This window comes from Ricinus communis, chromosome 9, assembly GCF_019578655.1.
Source record: "Ricinus communis isolate WT05 ecotype wild-type chromosome 9, ASM1957865v1, whole genome shotgun sequence".
Classification (NCBI taxonomy): domain Eukaryota; kingdom Viridiplantae; phylum Streptophyta; class Magnoliopsida; order Malpighiales; family Euphorbiaceae; genus Ricinus; species Ricinus communis.
Genome location: NC_063264.1, coordinates 23512493 through 23532823, shown reverse-complemented (window position 1 = coordinate 23532823; position 20331 = coordinate 23512493). Strand labels below are relative to the sequence as shown.

Here is a 20331-nt window from a genome sequence, read left to right as displayed (position 1 = left end):
TTTCACACTGTATTTTTTATAAAAAATAAAAAAATATGGATATTTATATTATTTTTCCAATTTTAAGTCCAACTAATAATCAGACTGATAAATGGAGAAAACTAACTGGTAATTGCAACAATATCCACTTATAAACTACTTTCATAAAAGAGATAAAATAAAGAAGCTGCATGAGATATATTCAAGAAAAATTATCGAATAGCAGAGTACCAAAAACTCAATCCACAGATACTCAAAATAAGAGTACATAAAAGAGAGGCACAAACCAAGGAACACCCACTAAAAAAGCACCAATTAGCAGTAAAATCAATATTAACAAAGAGGAACATACACATATATATACACACACAGTAACACATAATAGATATTATGGTGGCTATAGTGAGAAACGGTGAAAATGAAAAGAAAAGAAAATGAAAATCTCCAAAAACAGAGTGCCCCATAGTAATGCCAAACAAGCCTGCTCAATAACATTTCTCATGATAATCACTCGCAGCTCTTTATTTTGAATATCAAACTTAATATCACAAAGAACACATAAAGAGAGAGAGAGAGAGAGAGAACATAAACAAATTCGACAATTTTACAGCTTGTGAGAAAGATAGTAATGGATACATATCACAAAAACCAGAGTTGAATCGCAAGAGGGAATGGTGGCAAACCCTGACATACTGAATCAGTCTTGAATTTGAAAATGCTCCTGCGGCAAGAAAGAAATATCAATAATCTTCGCCTTCCTCTTCGTCGTCCCCACCTTCAGCACCAACTTCCTCATAATCTTTCTCAAGGGCAGCCAGATCTTCACGAGCTTCTGAGAATTCTCCCTCTTCCATGCCTTCACCAACATACCAGTGAACAAATGCCCTCTTGGCATACATGAGATCAAATTTGTGGTCAATGCGAGAGAAGACTTCAGCCACTGCTGTGTTATTGCTGATCATGCAAACAGCACGCTGCACCTTGGCAAGATCACCTCCAGGTACTACTGATGGAGGCTGATAATTGATACCACATTTGAAGCCGGTTGGACACCTGGGAAGTTCAAGTACAGAATTCTTTCAGATGGATAGAGCAATATTCCAAACCAAAGTAACACCAAAAATATTAGTTTATCAGCACAAGGTGAAGTTTCAGTTGCATGCAATATTTCTTACCAATCAACGAACTGAACAGTCCTCTTAGTTTTGATGGTGGCAACGGCGGCATTGACATCCTTGGGAACAACATCTCCCCGGTACATCAAGCAGCATGCCATATATTTCCCATGCCTAGGGTCACACTTAGCCATCATGCTTGAAGGCTCGAAAACAGCATTTGTAATCTCAGGAACAGACAACTGCTCATGGTATGCCTTTTCAGCTGAGATGACTGGAGCGTATGAAGAAAGCATGAAGTGAATACGTGGATATGGCACGAGGTTAGTCTGGAACTCTGTAATATCCACATTTATGGCTCCATCAAACCTTAATGAAGTTGTCAAAGATGATATGATTTGCGAAATCAATCGATTCAAATTGGTGTAAGTTGGTCTTTCTATATCTAGGGATCGTCTGCAAATGTCATATATAGCTTCATTGTCTAGAAGCACAGCGACATCTGTGTGCTCAAGAAGGGAATGAGTAGAAAGTACACTGTTATAAGGCTCCACAACTGCAGTTGAGACCTGCAATCAAAAGGAAAGGCAGCTTAGCTGAGTCCAGCCAAATTCCTTTCTTCCATTTGTCATTTAAGTTTACCATGATAAAATACTAAATATGAAATAATAAAGATACATGCAAATTTTTAAGTACACTGTAATAAAAGAAAAAACAGAGGAACCTTCAGCTTGACAAATAGCAAGAACATCCATAACAGTGATAAGAAAAAAAAAAAACTTATGGTACTCCCACATAAAAAAAAAAAAAAAAAAAAAAAAAAAAACAAACTACTGCCAATGTATGACATCTAAATACTGCATTTTAAGTATTATAAGTACCTGAGGAGAAGGATAAATGGTGAACCCGAGCTTTGATTTCTTTCCATAATCTACAGATAAACGTTCTAACAACAAAGACCCCAAACCAGAACCAGTTCCACCACCAACAGCATTAAACACCAAAAACCCTTGTAATCCAGTGCAGTTATCAGCCAATTTCCTCACTCGATCAAGGCAGAGATCCACAATTTCCTTACCAACTACAAGACACAACCACATCAACTTAATGTAAGAAGAGCTATATATAATCTACACAACATTATAGAATTTAGGAACAAACTCACTTACCAGTATAGTGTCCTCTGGCAAAATTATTAGCAGCATCTTCTTTCCCAGAAATAAGTTGCTCAGGGTGGAACAGCTGCCTGTAAGCACCAGTCCTAACCTCATCAATGACTGTTGGTTCCAAGTCAACAAAAACAGCCCTTGGCACGTGTTTTCCAGAACCAGTCTCACTGAAGAAGGTGTTGAAAGCATCATGTCCAACACCTACTGAAGTGTCACTGCGTAAAACATAAACATTAACATTCGTAAGAACCCAACTCAATGTCCAATCTAAATAACAAACAGTAAAACCAAAATCAAACAGAAGAATCATATGCCACTTCACAAAGACACTTGAAAAAGACTTCTTTTTTGGTCTCTGTTTAGAAATTTCTTGATCCAATCTTCTATTTTAAAGCTCTAACAACCAACAAGAAGAGAGATAGAAAAACAAATAACCAGAAAAATGGAAACAGCCCAAGAAATATATTCACATAAGAGATTATAAAATTAGCACAGGCAAAAAGAAACAAACAAACATAAAAATATAATACATATCAAACAGTGAAATACAACTGGGCTTATCTCAGGATCTCATCAACCAATTAACCACCAAAATTAAGCATTCAAAAGAAAAGTAAGAGATCACATTATTTTTCTTGGCTTCTCAAAAGATCACAATTTTTCTTCATTTGGGTTTCGGAAGCATCAATTTTTTGTGGTTTGGGTTTTCAAAGATCACATTTTTCTCATTTGGGTAATTAAGAGATCACATTTTGAAGAAAAGGGTATTAATTAGAATTAGACAAACCTAGGCATCATGCCATCTGGTTGGATGCCATGTTCCAAACAGTAAAGCTCCCAACATGAATTTCCAACCTGAATTCCTGCTTGTCCAATGTGTATGCTTATGATTTCTCTCATTTCTCTGATACCCTTTACTCTCTTCTTCAACCTCTTAAAGATTCAAAACAAACAATGCTAGAGCAGACACAGAACAAACTAATATACAGATCTTTCTTTGTCACTGTCTATAACTGCTTTTTCTTTTGATTTTTTTTTCTCTTATTTGGAAACCAATAAATGAATTGGATTTGATAAATGATTTGGAATCCGAAAGAAGTGTGGGATCCCCTGTACCCATTGGGTGCCAGAGTCTCTTGGGTCCCTTCCACTACCACATTTCCTTGCCAGCTTTTCGCAAATTACAATATTGGCCCCCCTTTTTCTTGGAATTCATTTTAGTTTACCATATAAAATAGGAAATAAGTGCATACAAGTCCATGAGGGTAATATTGGGCAAATAGAAATTTAAATGTTGGGCCAAAGCTGTACCAGCAAATAGTGTGAGCTGTTACATACACTGACCATGTTTACACATCTCCAACTTGCCAGCTCATCCAGCCATTCCCCTCAATATAATGGAAATGGATCCAAGTGTCCAATTCTTTGTCTTCTTGTTTTAATTTTTATTTTTTTATTTAATTTAAAAAAATTATAAAAATATATATTATAATTTAGCATTTTTATATTTAAAGGATTGTAATTTTTTTAGTGATAAGAAAATATTTTATAATTTTTTAATACTATCTTACAAACTAATATTTTTAAATTTTTATAATTAAATATTAATATAATACTCATTTGTATTAACAAAATCACTTATTTAGTGATTTACTTGCTACATTGAATTTAAATTTAATAAAATTAATATATATATATATTTTTTATTAGGAATAAAATAAAATAATTTTAAAATAAAATTATAATATTTTTGAAAGTATCGTGATAATTGATTTGATGGTAAATTATTTATAAAATAATTTTATTTTTAAAAATAAATATTATACTAATATTAAATTATAAAAAATGTAAATATATTAATTTATTAGTAGTAAAAATATAAAAAAAATTAAATCACAAGATATTTCTTTATCACAAAAAAAAAAAATCATAATCTCCTAAATATAAAAGTATCTAACCACAAAATATATTTTTATACTTTTCTTTTTAATTTTTAATTATTTCTGCTTATTGAAATCTTGCATCAAACTTTATTTTTTCTTTTAAAATGAATTTATTATTACACAAATTCAATTTGAATATAGAGAATTTAATAGTATTTTTATTTTATAAATAGTAATCTAATTGAGATTGTGTTATAGCTGCCAATACCATCAAATTTTCAGTTCAATTATGAAGTTTATATGATTATTTATTTTTAAAAAATCTATTTTTTTAAAATTTTAATTCTATAAAGAATAAAATTCTACTTAGCATTTCTCATATATTAAAACATGTCTTCTACCATCAATAATAGAAATTGTTCCATAAAATTTTAGAAGTGTTATTTGGCATCTATCAAATTCCTTTTTTACATTTTCATTTAATTAAAATTGAATTATTTAGTTCTTACAATTTAATTTTTTTCGGGTTCAGAAAAAACTCAAAACACGAAACACAAAACACAAAATACAAGTAAAATATATATTTACTATCATATTATAAATAAAGACACAAGATGGCTCCAGCAGCCAGCAAATGCAAATCCTTGATGAGCCTCCAAGTCCATAAGTTTTCGAATCTATGCTTGAATTGCCTGTTGTTGGACCAGCAAAGTTGGTTACCACATTTATTAATGTACTACTCTCACATTACATTATGCTTTCTTGAATGTTAGAATAAAATGCATAAATGAAAATATGTATACATAGTATTATATATAGAAAGAGTGCAGATATTCTCTTTGAAAAATACACCTTATTATATGAAAGTTTTGTTAAATAAGCAACCAAATTTGTATCATATTTCCATTTTTGAACATGAATTAAGAAAAAAAAAAGAATATATAGAATAATTAATATGCGGGTTATCGGATAAGTCGACTGTTCGATTGACGAATTGATTTTTATTTTTGTTATAGTATTATGATATAAATACTTGCAGCATAAAATGAAAAATTGGTTATTTATAAGAGGATAAATATAAAAATATTTTTTCTTATGATAATTAATTATAATTTTTATATTACTGTCTCTCTAGTCTATAAAGTAGTTTTACTTGTAAGATTTATATACAAAGGGTTTTTTTTTTAATTGTTATTGAGTGTTAAAAGAAATAAATTCAGAATTTTTTAATTTAATATATTAATTTTAAAAATCTTTAGCAAACTATTTCTATTAAATTAATTTTTTATTTGATTCTTTTTAAAATTAGTTTTTTAAAATTATTCTTTCCAAAAAAAAAAAAGGTACTATTGTCCACTCAATTTGAGACAATCAACTCATATTGTTTTCTACTTAATGCATTTCTCAGCTCTATCCTATTGAGGTTCTTCAGGGATAGAGATCAACATGGATGGGGTACTACTGTGGATCCCAGTTGAAGGAGCAGTTGGAAGGTCTTCAATGATCCGTATATCTTCTTTCTAATTTTTCATGTAAAGAAGAGGGATTATCTATCATGGATTGGTACATGCATGCATAGAAAATATTTAAAACTTACCAACTTAACACTATTTAAAAGTCTCAACATACAATTGAGAACAAAAAGAAGTAAACTGGGGGGAGACAATGATTCATGGTACCCACATAAATGGGTTAAAACTCTTTATTACTGCCCTAGTTCCACCATTATAATTAGCATATGATTCTTGAAAGTAACCTATCATGTCTAATTGATATAAAAAAAAAAATCATAATATTTCCAAAAGAATTAAATGTCACTCCTTTCTTTTTCCTGCAAAAAAATAAGATATCTCCTAGAATGGCACATCTTCTACAAAACTCACTGATATCATACTCATTAAAATTTGAATTTAGGTGTGAAAAGCTTGTAGCATTCAGTTTTCCTGACTAATATTACTTGGTGAAGTAAATGACCCATCATTAGTCATGTAGGATCCTTGCTCTAAACAACTACTGTTAGATGCTATTGTAAAAATCTAAATGCTTCAGGACAATTTTTCTTAAATCTTTTGTGATTCTTAGAAAGGAGGACTTTGCTCCATGAACATGAATTCTCAGTGAAACTTCTAGAAAATATGCAATGTCAGATTTCTTTAAAACATTCAAATTCCTTGTAATTTGTCTGATGACCATGAGAATTTTTCATTAATGTCCTCCTTGATCTTCAACATTTAGCTGCCACAACCAGCCTTTTCTTGCTCATAAATAAAGCCAAAACATATTACCTAGAAAAAGCACAATTGGAAACACATCAAAACTCAGTCCCTCGTAGTTCATGAACTTTTTTTATGACCTTAATACATAATTTCTCATAATCTCATCAAAACAGTAACAAGAGAATGTTCAAAATTATTCTTATACTCTCTTGTTTGTCATCCCCCAAGGAATATAAATTATGGAAATCTTTCATACTTAAGCTATTTAAATAGAACCTACACATGCACCCAAAACAACTAGCTATTTCATGCTAAGACTATCTATATCATTAAGTATCCTTCAGGCCTCAAGATTACACCTGAGTTTACTTTGTATAATCATAAGTCAGATAATAGATTTTTCCAGAATAACATTTTAGGAATTCTGATGAATGAGCAAACATGACAATAATTTATTATGTTCGTCAGCCATGAAGCTAGTAAATGATGCTATCAATTAGGTTATCAGAAATTGGGAGGACAATGAGATTAAAATATACATGTATGTATATATGTATTTCCAAATCAGTAGCTTTTCTTAACAGAATAGGTTCTACTGATAAGTCATTTCTCTCTTATTCCAAATGTATTCATCATCCAAAAGCACAATTAGAATTAACTTAAGAATCTAAGATAAAATACAAATGAGAAACAAAAGTGATTCTATTATTAGGAACACCATCTTTGATTTCCAATATAGCAGAAATTCAAACAAGCTAGAAAGCATGCATACAAAATTACATTGTAATTATAACAGGGATACAAAGACAAGAACAATAATTGTTGAATTCAAACTATATGTCTGTAATACCAGAAATTATAATTTCTCAATAATAATATGTGAGAGTTATTGAAGATTGATTTAAATTTTATAAATTCTTTTCTTTTGTTCTCTTCCCAACAAGAGCCGCAAGACTTAAAAGCTACAAGTAGGTTATAGTACAATAAAAAGAGTAAGAATTAATCTATAATCTACAAAAAATAACTATAGATTAATAAATAATATCATCCATTAAAAATACATTTAGAACATCTTTTCTGTAGATCGTCTTCTTTTTCAAGTTCTTCTACCTCCGAGTCTTCAAGATTTAAAGGATTAGTAAATAGTGAGAAAATCACTATTGAAGATTTTACAAAGCATATTAATAATTGGGAAATACCCAAGATTCAAAAGAAGCAAATCTATGAGTTTTCAAACTTTCCTATCTTCAAAACAGATTTTACTATCAAAACTGAAGAAAGAAATATCCAAATTTCAAAGCCTTTTGAAGAAATCTATCTTCTAAATCCAAAAATCCTTCAGAAACATAAAAAAAAAGACTATAAATACATCTACATAGGCCTTGTCTAGGTAGGAATAAAACCCCTTACCAGAGAAGGTTTAGATACTTCCATCTTAGCAGTCCTTAGAGACGCTAGGTTTATAAATTTTTATGATTCTTTATTAGGTAATGTCGAGTCAAGCCTTAACAAAGAACCTATTAGTTTCAATTGTTTTCCAAATATTACAATTTCTTTAAATGACAAAAATATTTTAAAGAGTATTATTCTCCAAATAAAAATGCATAATTACAAAATGCTTAAAGGGTCTATCCCGATAGCTTTGATTTTCAAAATACATTACAAAGCCATGATTTATGCCTTTGGTTCGAAACACAAACTTCACTCACCAAAAGGAGAAACCTTATTCCTCCAAATAGACCTTTCTAAAGCCAACGCAACAATTCCAAAAACTATTCAATGGAAAGATATCACTCTTCCAGAACTAAACCCAACTTGAATCACCAAAGCAGACAGAACTAAACACCAATCTCAGAAACATAACCCAGTTTCCAGATGGGAAAGTAAAGCTCACGTTCAACAGGAGCTCAACCTCTTCCAGATTTTCTGATGACAATTCTTCAATTTCGACCATAAATATTGGAAGGGTATCAAATATCTTTATGTTATCTATGCCCCTTACAAAGAACCAACTTCATCACAAACATTACCAAGATTTTCAACATCAGATTTACCGAGATTTTCAACATCAGACTTACCAAGCTCAAACACCATATTATAAAATGTTGATTACCAAAGCAATGTCCCTATACCTGTTTACAATGAACCAAAGAAAGATGATGATATAGAGACCATCTCCACCCCCTCTTTACCATCGCCATCGACAATAACCCAAAATCTAAAAGCAGAAATCAACATGATTTCAAAAGATTTTCAAATCAATAAAAAGCTTTTACATGAAGATTTCTATTCAAAGAAAAACCATTCTAAAAAATTTTGGTTTTTTTAAGAATTTTCTACAGGAAAAGGATAGTATCCAAGAAAGATATTATGAATTTTGCATGCAAAACAAGATCCAAATCATATTTTTTGATTGGTTTCAGATTTATTGCAAAGAAAATAATATCTCTTATCCTTTCAAAAATAAACTCATTAGTCCAGTTACTATTAGGAACAAAGCCCCAAAAAAGGTCGGAGAAAACCAAACCATCCAGTCTGAGCATCCTCCCCTTAGGAAGATAACCATTCCTTATGGAGAAAATGAAATCAAAGCCGCACCTTACAAATTAGTAGGAGAAGAGTTTGAGAAAAATGTCAAAAATATTGTTCAACAGAACAATTTCTCAAATACCTATCTTAACACAATAGGAAAACAGCTGGTTAGGATAGAAAGCCAAATCTAGAAACCCACTATAGTCTTAATCTTTGTTGTCCTAATACTGGTCATCAAAGAGAGGTAAGTCAAACAGAAAAACTCAAAAATTTCGTCTTCAAACCCTACCAGATTTCAAAGCCTAGTCAAGACCAATTCCACAAGCAAACTAGGTTTGCTAGAGCAGTTAGAGAACAGCTTAGCAAATTAACCACTTCCGAGTCTTCCAAAAACCTAATACCAGATACTCCTCAAAGCAGTAGAAATATCAGTGCTATAAATCAAGCCCAAAGCAATGAATCTAATGATTCAGAGCTAGAAAGTGTCACTGACAAACCCTCCCAAAATCAGTAGATTGGGATGGCAAGCCCCTAGATTAACTTGGCATACTCCTAGGAATACTGCCCCGGATTTAAGCATAGAAAACAGAAATAATGTCCTTACACAATCTAGGTTCAATGCTTCCTCCGTCTATGAATGGAATATAGATGGAATGTATGAGTACAACATTCTTGGACTCTTACAACAGATGACCATGACAGCTAATGCCTACAAAACCCAAAGCGGTACCTCTAATAGAGCTATAGCTGAGCTCCTTATAGCCGGATTTTCAGGCTAGCTCAAAGGATGGTGGGATTACCATCTCACCCAAACACAACAGCTGCAAATCCTAGGTGCCATCCAAACCACAATAGAAGGGACCCCCATCTTAGATAAGTTAGGAAATCTTATTAAGGATGCTGTGTCAACCCTAATTCTTACGATTTCCCTACATTTCATAGGAGACCCATCTCATCTGAAAGATAAGAACGCTGAGCTTCTCAGCAATCTGACCTGCAAACAACTTAGCAATTTCCAATCTTATAAAGATACTTTCCTGACCAGAGTAATGCTTAGGGAAGACTCAAACCAACCTTTCTGAAAGGAAAATTCTTAGATGGTTTACCTAAAATACTAGGTGAAAGAATTAGGAATACTATCAGAGAAGCTCATAATGGCAAGATCCCTTATGATTTCTATACTTATGGCGAATTACTTAGCCTTACTCAGAAAGAATGATTAAGAATTTGCCATGACCTTAAATTTCAAAGAAAGCTCAAATGGGAAATTAAGAAAACTAAATAAGAACTAGGTAGCTTTTGTAACCAGTTTGAGTATAATCCCATAGAACCTTCCCCCACCTGCAAAGGAAAATGCAAAGAAGATTTTTCTAAACTTTATAAGAAAAAACGTTTTCACAAAAGTAGGAAGGTGTCAAAAAACAGAGAGAATTTCTACAAAAGGCCCTCTTCAAATTTTTCAAAACAAAGTCTCAGAAAAGATTTTAGCAAAATTATTTGCTACAAATGTGGCAAAAAAGGACGCACTTCAAAGTATTATAAGTTTTCTAAAAAACTTCAGAAACTCCAAATAGAAGAAGAAATTTTGTGCAAAATTTCAGCTCTTCTAGTTGAAACCTCTGAATCAGAATTTTCTACTGACGAGAAAGAATTCCAAATTGATGAAATTAAAACCTCATCCGAATATTCTGAATAAGAATTAGATGATATCCCAAAAAATATTAATATGCTCACTAGGCAACAAGAAGCTCTTCTTGAAGCTGTCAAGTATATTAATGACCCTCAAATTCAAAAATAAATTTTGAAAGAAATTCTAAAAACCGAAACTCTCACTCCTTCTTCTAGTAAGAACACCTATGATCTTACTATGATCTTGGAAAAAGGAAAAAAAGCAAAAGAATCCTCTTCTTACTATCCAATAACTCCAAAAAAATTAAAACCATTAAAACAGAACTCAAAGAATTAAAAGAAAAACATCAAAATGATTCTGTTTTGCTCCAAAGCTTGATTCTTAAGCAAAACAGTGAATTTGATTGTGAAGAAGAAAATAATTTTCAAAATCTTGAGGTTTCTGAAGATGTTTCAGAAAACTTTATTAATGTACTAAAAGAAACAATCTCAAGAAAATATTTGATTCATATAAAACTCATTTTTTCTGATGATTTTCAAATAGAAACTATAGCTTTGTTTGATACAGGAGCAGACCTCAATTGTATCAATTATGAGCTGGTTCCTAAAAGATATCATCAAGAGACAAAAGAAAGATTCACCTCTACTAATAATTTAAAGATTAGAATTGTGGAAAAAACTGAAGCTGCAATTCTAAAAAAAAAAAATTACTTTAAAAAATATTTTTATTCTTACAAAGGATTTGCAACAAACTGTTATTTTGGGAACTCCTTTTATCAATTTAATTACCCCCTTCAAAGTAACTACTGATGGTATCATTTTTAAAGCTAAGGATTCAAAGGTTGTGTTTCCTTTTTCAGAAAAACCCAAGAAAAGAAATCTTAATCTTATAAAAGCTCACTCAATTTATTTTGAAATAAATGCTTTAATTAAAGGAAAGCAAACTCAGCTTTCCCATCTAAAACAAGATATGATTTTAAAAAGAATCCAAAGCCAGCCGCAAAATGATGTTGTCCAAAAAAGAATTTCTGATTTACAAGAAAAAATCGAAAAAGAAGTTTGTTCTGACCTTCCTAATACTTTTTGGAAAAGAAAACAGCATATGGTAGATTTACGATATGAAAAGGAATTTAGTGAAAAACAGATTCCTACCAAAGCCAGGCCTATCCAAATAAATGAAACTTTAGAAAGACATTGTAGAATAGAAATCAAAGACTTAGAAAAGAAAGGCTTAATTGCTAAATTAAGATCCCCTGGTTGTGTGCAGCTTTCTATATCAACAAAAATAATGAAATAGAAAGGGGTACACCTAAATTAGTAATTAACGACAAACCTTTAAATAAAGCTCTAAAGTGGATTAGATATCCTATTCCAAACAAAAAAGATCTTCTTTAAAAGCTTCATTCTGCTTTATCTTTTCAAAGTTTGATATGAAATCAGGATTTTGGCAAATCCAGATTCATCCTAAAGATCGTTACAATTACAGTTCCATTTGGCTAGTACGAATGGAATGTGATACCTTTTGGATTAAAAATACTCCTTTTGAATTTCAAAAATTATGAATGACATTTTTAATCCTTATTCAAAGTTTTGCATTGTTTACATTAATGATGTACTAATCTTTTCAAATTCTCTTGAACAACATTTCAAACACTTAGAGATATTTTTCTATGTTGTTAAGAAAAATGGTTTAGTTGTTTCCAAATTCAAAGTATCATTATTCCAAACAAAAATTAGATTTCTTAGGTACTACATCTCCCGAGGAACTATTACCCTAATTGAAAGATCTCTAGCTTTTACTTCAAAATTTCCAGATAAAATTTTAGAGAAAACTCAATTGCAAAGATTCCTTGGCAGTTTAAATTATGTCATGGGTTTTTATCCAAATTAAACTGTTTAGCAAAACCTGTCCATGATAGGTTAAAGAAGAATCCCCCTGCATGGTCTGACGAGTATACAAAGATAGTTCAAAGCATCAAAAAATAAGTTTCTGAAATTTCATGTTTACATCTAGCTGATCCATCTGCATTCAAAATTGTTGAAACTGATGCATCAGATTTAGGTTATGGTCGAATTCTTAAAGAAATTCACAACAAAAAGAATGCATTATCCAATTTACTTCTGCACACTCGAATGATACTCAAAAGAATTATTCAACTATCAAAAAAGAAATTCTTTCAATAGTACTATGTATTTCAAAATTTCAAAGTGATCTTTTAAATCAAAAATTTCTTTTAAGGATTGATTGTAAATCTGCAAAAGAAGTGTTGCAAAAAGATGCCCAAATTATAGCTTCAAAATAGATTTTTGCCAGATAGCAAGCTATTCTTGCCGTTTTTGATTTTGAAATCGAATACATAAGAGAAGATTCGAATTCAATACCAGACTTTCTAACCAGAGAATTTCTTCAAAAACAGGAGTGACAATGCCGCGAAAAACGAGAGCAAAAGATAAAGAAGAAAAGTCAACAGCAAATACAAAAGCTGTTCAAAGCCCAAAAAAGGAGATTTTTTCTTCCTCTTCAAAGCCTATCAGAACCTAGACTGAGATCACCCAAAAAGAAATAGACAAAAGCAAAAAAGACCCAGCCCAAAACTAATGAATACATAGAAAAATAAAATTTTCAAAGCGTTTTAACTGTCGAGGAAGGATTCTATACAGAAAGCCCCTCAAAATTGGTTTCAAAAGTTTTCCCTCCAGGATGGTATTTTAAACCCTGGAATAAAATAAAACCTCAGTCTTATTACCAGTCTATCCTAGAGGTAACTGGTTCTGCAAAATTTAAACACTTTAAAAAGCATAAAGACCACAAAGACCCAGCTTATTCCACATGCACTATTCAAAGAATCCTCCACCCTTCTGATTGGGGAATGGATTTACACTCGTAAAAATCTTTTCCAACCTCCCTCCAAAACACCTACCCATCAAGCCTCAATACAACCTTTAACTACTGGGACTACCAGCAAGCCTGTTTTAATACCTTTCTCTTACAAAATGAAGGACATAGCCATTCTTGGCTTTTCTACTTCGACACAAGCACAATTCAAATTTTCAAAATCCCATATTGGTTTAAACAATGGTGAAATTATTGTGGTTTGTTTAATCTATTCAAAGCTCATTACAAACCAAACAAAATAGAAAGATAATTTCCTCTATTGCTTTTATTTTATTCAAACTTCTTCCTCCCATGGGTATGTGTGTGGTATTTCCATTTCAATCAAGCAGCAGATGGAGAAATCATTCTTACCCGAAGGTTCAAAGTTAAATGGTGGGACAAATTCAACCACCAAGAAAAACTATCTCCAAAGATGGTACAAAGTTTTCTTATAAAGAATAGCTTTTTGCCAGCACCCAAAGAACAAACTACCTTCCTGGCACAGAAGTCTTTTATTCTTCCAAAACTAGCGGCGGCTCAAACAGAAGAAGACTTCCTATAACTAATCAAACAGTTGTCAGAAACTGCCTCTTCAAAAGGAAAATCTAAAGCTTCATCCTCCTCTTCCAGCACTAGCTCGGCAACAATTGACTTAGATGGTGACTCGAATGAAGATGACTGTTTTGGGATATTTAAGCCCTTCAAATGATATCATTGTAAGCCCTTGGGTTGAAAACTAGAAATGGCAACCCATGTTAATTTTCTGCAATGGGCCAAAAACTCTTTTTTTTTTTTAAAAAAAAAGTCTTTTCGTAACAGAAAAAAGACAAAAGACTCTGCACCATTACTTTTTTAAAGAAAATGACGAAGACTCCACAATAGTGAAGCATGGCAAACAATTTCTGCTCCTTTTTAGAAGAATTATGGAACCCCTCACTCCATTACCAAAAGCATCCAAAGAAAGAATTATTTAGGCCAAAGGCTGAAGACCTCTATAAATAGAGGAGCTTTCAAAGAAGAAGGCAAACTGAAAAATCACAAGAAACTCTTGTATTCTTCAAGTTCTACCATTAGAAATATAGTGAGCAGAGAGTGATAGAGAGAAAAAGAGAAAGAGAACCCTTCCTCTTGTATTCTACTACTCTTGTAAGTTATATTTCTTTATTTAAAGCTTTCATTTCAAAGTTTGTATATTTATTTATTAATAAGAATTTGTTATTTTCTTTCTACATTGTTGTGCATATTTTATAGCAAGTATATGCTCTGTACTTGCCTCGTCTGAGGATCCTGCACATCAAAAACTTATTATCTCCTTCCCCTTGTGATCCTATTTAGTGATAATTTTTTTTATGTTTAATTAGATTTTCTACTTTAAGAAGGGTTTTAATATTTTTCTATTTATAGATGATTTTCAAATTTTTCATATTTTAATTTTTTTAAATAATTTTATTTAAAAATATATAAATATTTTTCTAGCGTTTTGTTTTCTAATTTTTTTAGAAATTTTTGTATCTCGATATCATATCCTATCATATTTCTCATTTCTATTTCCATGCAACTAGATTAATATTATTGCTTTTAAATAATATATGAAAGGGGAACCCTTACATGTGATACCTCATTTCTCCACCTTGTAATATATGTTATAGTTATTAATTTATTTCTTCAGTTTATTTAACCTAATAGCTCGTATTTGAAGTTTTCTTCGCCAATTTTTAGGTTTTCTCTTTTTATATTTTTTTTTCTACAAACTCTCTAAAGAATTTATATGGGTTCATCTAAATCTAATTCAATTATCTTCAAGATGTCTGTAAAGAGGTTATAATGATTGTCAAGACTTAAATCGAGTACAATTTCATGTTAAAAGAGATTTTCTCAAGGTTTTTAAATAAATGAACGTGTTTCTTTTATATACTGGAACTCCATGCATGCTTCTGGTGAGTAAGAGTGATGCAGTGCTATTCTTTTCTTTTTTTGCCTCTCTCTGTTTGCAAAGACAATTATTTCACTACATTTAATGCTATATGTCTAATGGAATATGTGTCAATAATCTAATATTTAAATGTAAAATGCTCATATATACGTGTTATTCTCCTATTAGTTTTAGTGTATATGCCAGATTTAAGTAAGAGTTTTCATATCCTTATAGCGGTACCTATGTGAAAGTGGTTGTTTTGTTTAAAATGACTTTTCTAATGGAGTTTCTGCACAAATGTCCAAAAAACTAAACCAACTAACTTCTATACTTGAAATTTCAAAATTTTATGGAAATTATGCTAAAGACTAATGACCTAACTATTACACCTCTTCACCAAAGATACACGTTTTCAAATAGTTTGCTCCCTAAATGGAAAAGGCTTTTCGCTTCCCTTAGGATAGTTAACAAAGAAATGTTTATAGAGCTATTCAACATTGCAGAAGAATAATTAAAATTGTATAGCAATAGGCCTCTCAATTGTAGAGAGTTTAAATGTAAAATATAATGCTTCAATTTTGAGAATTCTGACTAAAGAATCAAAGGTTAAGGTAACATTCACTCTAGTTCTCTAGAAATTAGAGATGACTAAAGATATGTTGCACCACATGTTAGTGTATGCATATAAGTTAATGTATTAACTAGATGTTTAGAATTATTGATATATACTTCGTTGTGTATGATTTTAGTCTTTGAATATGTTATTATTATCTTTGTGCAAATACAAACATGCAACATCAAAGATAAATGGTAGTAAAAATATATAATAATTTTTTTAGATTTACAGTAAATAATATAAACTAAGTATGTTATGAATTTATTTCAAGTATATGATACTCTAATTTTTATTACAAGTTATCTATTCAAATTTTAAATTGTAAAAGTAGAAAATAAATATGAAATTGTTGTTATTTTTCTATTGATCATGGAATTATAAATATATATACAATTGGAGAAGTTTTTATTCTAGAATATTCTAATCTCTAGAATTATCTCTAATTAATTACACTTTATCTTCTATTAATTACTCTATATTCTATAATATTCTAGATTATTCTACAACACTTCCCCTCAAGCTGGAGCATAGATATCAATCATGCCCAGCTTGTTACAAAAGTAGTCCACTCTAACTCCCTTCAAAGCTTTTGTAAATATATCCCCTATCTGTTCTCCTGCCTTCACATAACTAGTAGTGATTAGACTATGTTGTAGTTTTTCACGAACAAAGTGACAATCAATCTCGATGTGTTTTGTTCGCTAATGAAACACTGGATTAGCAGTAATGTGAAGTGTGGCTTTATTATCACACTAAAGTCTTGCCGGCAAAGACATTTTTATACCAATTTCCATCAGAAGTTGGTATATCCATATAACTTCACATGTTGTTTTTGCCATAGCTTTGTATTCTGACTCCGCGCTTGATCGGAATACAACATTTTGCTTCTTGCTTTTCTATGAGACTAGACTCCCTCTAAGAAAAATACAATAGCCTATAGTGGATCTTCTGTCCATTTTAAAACCTGCCCAATCTGCATCCGAGAAGCATTCGATTTGAGTGTGCCCCATGATTTTGATAAAGAATTCCTCATTCTAGAGCTCCTTTTAGATAACACAATATTTGTTCTAAGGCTGCCCAATGATGAACTGTTGGAGCTGTCATAAATTGACTAACAACACTAACTGAATAGGCAATATTAGATCGAGTTATTGTAAAGTAATTCAACTTCCTAACTAGCCGTCTATATCTCTCAGGATGCTCAAATAATTCACCATCTTCTGTTAATTTCATATTTGGATGCATTGGTGCATTGCATGGTTTTGCCCCCAGTTTTCCCGTTTCTTGTAGTAAATCAAGGACATATTTTCGCTGGGACAAAAAAATGCCTTTCTTTCTTCTCATTACCTCAACACCCAAAAAATATTTCAGATTTCCCATATCCTTCGTGTGAAACTGGGAATGAAGGAAGGACTTAAGTGATGAAATGCCTGTAGAATCACTCCCAGTGATGACAATATCATCCACATATACCACTAACAGAATGATGCCAGATTTCGAGTGTTTATAGAAAACTGAGTGATCAGATTTGCATTTTCTCATCCCAAATGTCTCAACAGCTTCACTAAATTTTCCAAACCAAGCTCGCGGGCTTTGTTTCAACCCATATAATGATTTGTGAAGATGACATACCTCCCCAGACTCCCTCTGAGCAACAAATCCAGGTGGTTGCTCCATGTAAACTTCTTCCTTAAGATCACCATGAAGAAAGGCATTTTTGATGTCCAGTTGATGTAATGGCTAGTCATGTATAACGGCCAAAGAGATGAAAATCCGAACAGATGCCATTTTAGCAACAAGAGAGAAAGTATCAGAATAATCCATTCCATAAGTCTGAGCATAGCCTTTTGCTATTAAGCGGGCTTTGAGGTGAGCCACTGGCCCATCTAGATTAACTTTGATGGTAAATACTCATTTACATATGATCGCCTTTTTGCCTGCAGGTAAATCAACCAATTGCCAAGTACCATTTGCATCTAATGCATTCATCTCTTCTATCATGGCGTGACGCTAACCAAAGTGAGATAAAGCTTCATGCACTGTTTTGAGAATAGTGATGGAATCGATAGAGGCAATAAAAGAATAGGAAGAAGGTGACAAATGATCATAAGATACAAAGGAAGAAATGAGGTAAGTGCACTGACGTTTACCTTTTCAAATGGCAATAGGAAGGTCCAAGTCGGCAGAAGGATCTGATGATGATGAAGCCATAGGTACAGGACATGAATCACTGGAAACCGGCCTTCTAGAATAGACATGGTGAATAGGTGGTCACTGAACTTATGGTGGATTGGAGTCCGCAGCTACTATGCTGGTGGTCGTATAAATCAACTAATCATCATCCTCAGCTTGTTCTGAAGAAGGAGATACAGAGAAAAACCGAGTGCTTTCGAAAAAAGTAACATCAGTAGATACCAAGTATCAATTAAGATCAGGACAATAACAACATTATCCCTTCTGAAGATGAGAATAACCAAGAAAGACACACTTAAGAGACTTAAGATCTAATTTTGTAACATGAGGACGGACATCTCTAACAAAACATGTACACCTAAAGATTCATGATTCGATAGGAAATAAAGGTTTATTAGAAAACATAATACTATAAGGAGGCTTACCATGAAGGATAGAAGATGGCATACGATTGATTAAGAAACAAGCGGTTAAACCCGCATCAGCCCATAATGATTTAGGAACTTGCATCTGAAATAGAAGAGCTCTAGCTGTTTCAAGGAGGTGCCTATTTTTCCTTTTAGCTACACCATTCTGAGAATGTGTATCAACATAAGAAGTTTGATGTAGAATATCGTTTTGAGTCATGTAAGTTTGAAAAGAGTGGGATAAGTATTCTTTTGCATTATCATTTCTTAAGTTAAGCACAGAAAGATTAAATTGTGTTTTAATTTCAGCACAAAAATTAAAAAAAATGTGAAAATAGCTCATAAAGATTTTTCATTAAATAAAGCCAAGTAACACGAGAATAATCATCGACAAAAGTGAGAAAATAACGAAATCCAGTTTAGACACTACAGAACAAAGACTCCAAATGTCAGAATGAACTAACTCAAAAGGACTATTAGCCCATTTATTGACTCTTGGACCTAAAAACACATGATGATGTTTGGCAAATTGACAAGACTCACAATTTTAAAGTAGATATACTAGAAAACTGAGGATAGAACTGTTTAAGTAACGGAAGTGATGGATGACCCAATCGACACTGAATATTGAATGGACTGAGGGCACTGGAACATGCAATGGGTTTAGACACCTGAGTATCTAATATGTATAGTCCTCCTGACTCATGTCCTCTACCAATATCCTTCTTCGTCATAAGATCTTGAAAAAGATAGTAGTCAGGAAAAAATGAGATACAACAATTTAATGCTTGAGTAAGTTTGCTAACAGAGATTAAGTTGAAGGAAAATTGTGGAAGATGTAAGCAGATGATAAAGAAAGGGATGAAGTTGCATTAATAGTGCCTGAGCCCATAACACGTGAGGGCGATCCATCTGCTAAACTAACAGTGCTAGAAGAGGAAAGTGGTTGAAAAGAGGAAAATAGATTGGGGTTGCCTGTCATATGATCTGTAGCACCAGAATCAATGACCCATTTTGATGAAGAGGAAAGAAGAAAATGACTTGGATTACCTGAATCGGCAATAGCAGTGATAGGCTGCGAGGAGGACCTTAATGTCTCTTGATATTGAGAGAATTTAGCATATTCATTTGTAGAAACCATGATTGTCTTATCAGTTGGTTGGGGAGAAGGAGTTGTAGTAGCTGCAATATGCGCAGACGGATTTCTTTGAAGCCTAGTTTGCAATTTCTTGCAAGTTCATTTTGTGTGTTCGGGCTCATGACAATAGTAGCAGACAACTCCCCTTTGTTCTGGAACCCGATTACTTGAACTTCCCCCTTTATTAATGTTCCTGCTGAAACGCCCAGAAACAGTATTTCGACTGATAAAGGCATTAGTTGGCTGAGATGGAGCAACTGATGGGGTTGATTCATTAGGACAACCCTACTGATTTGGTACCACTCATGATTACAACAGTAGGCAGCAGAGAACGAAATGGATAATAGCAGTGTCCAAATAGCAAAGACACAGGTAACAAAGCAAGAAACACCACAAGAATCTCACAGTACTGCTCACTAGGGCAGAAGATTATTTTTAACAAATGATTGCTCACTTGGGCAATCTGAAGCAAAGGAGGATCAGATAATCAGATTAGGTTCTGATACTATGTAAAATTAGAAAATAAATCTGAAATTGTTGTTATTTTTCTATTGATCATGGAAGTATATATATATATATACAATTGGAGAAGTTTTTATTCTAGAATTATCTTTAATTAATTACACACTATCTTCTATTAATTACTCCATATTCTATAATATCC

General features: G+C 32.2%; 1 protein-coding gene across 1 annotated transcript; it reads right to left on the bottom strand.

Annotated features, from left to right (window-relative positions):
- Positions 1 to 445: 445 nt before the first annotated feature.
- On the bottom strand, positions 446 to 3319 carry LOC8286295 (tubulin alpha-3 chain). The gene is made up of 5 exons (XM_002532022.4): positions 3051 to 3319; positions 2264 to 2478; positions 1976 to 2175; positions 1155 to 1663; positions 446 to 1032 (listed from the first exon to the last, which is right to left on the bottom strand). Exons 1-5 carry the CDS (start codon positions 3161 to 3163, stop codon positions 720 to 722), a joined length of 1350 nt encoding a protein of 449 aa, XP_002532068.1. The 5' UTR covers positions 3164 to 3319; the 3' UTR covers positions 446 to 719.
- Between the last annotated feature and the right edge of the window lie 17012 nt (positions 3320 to 20331).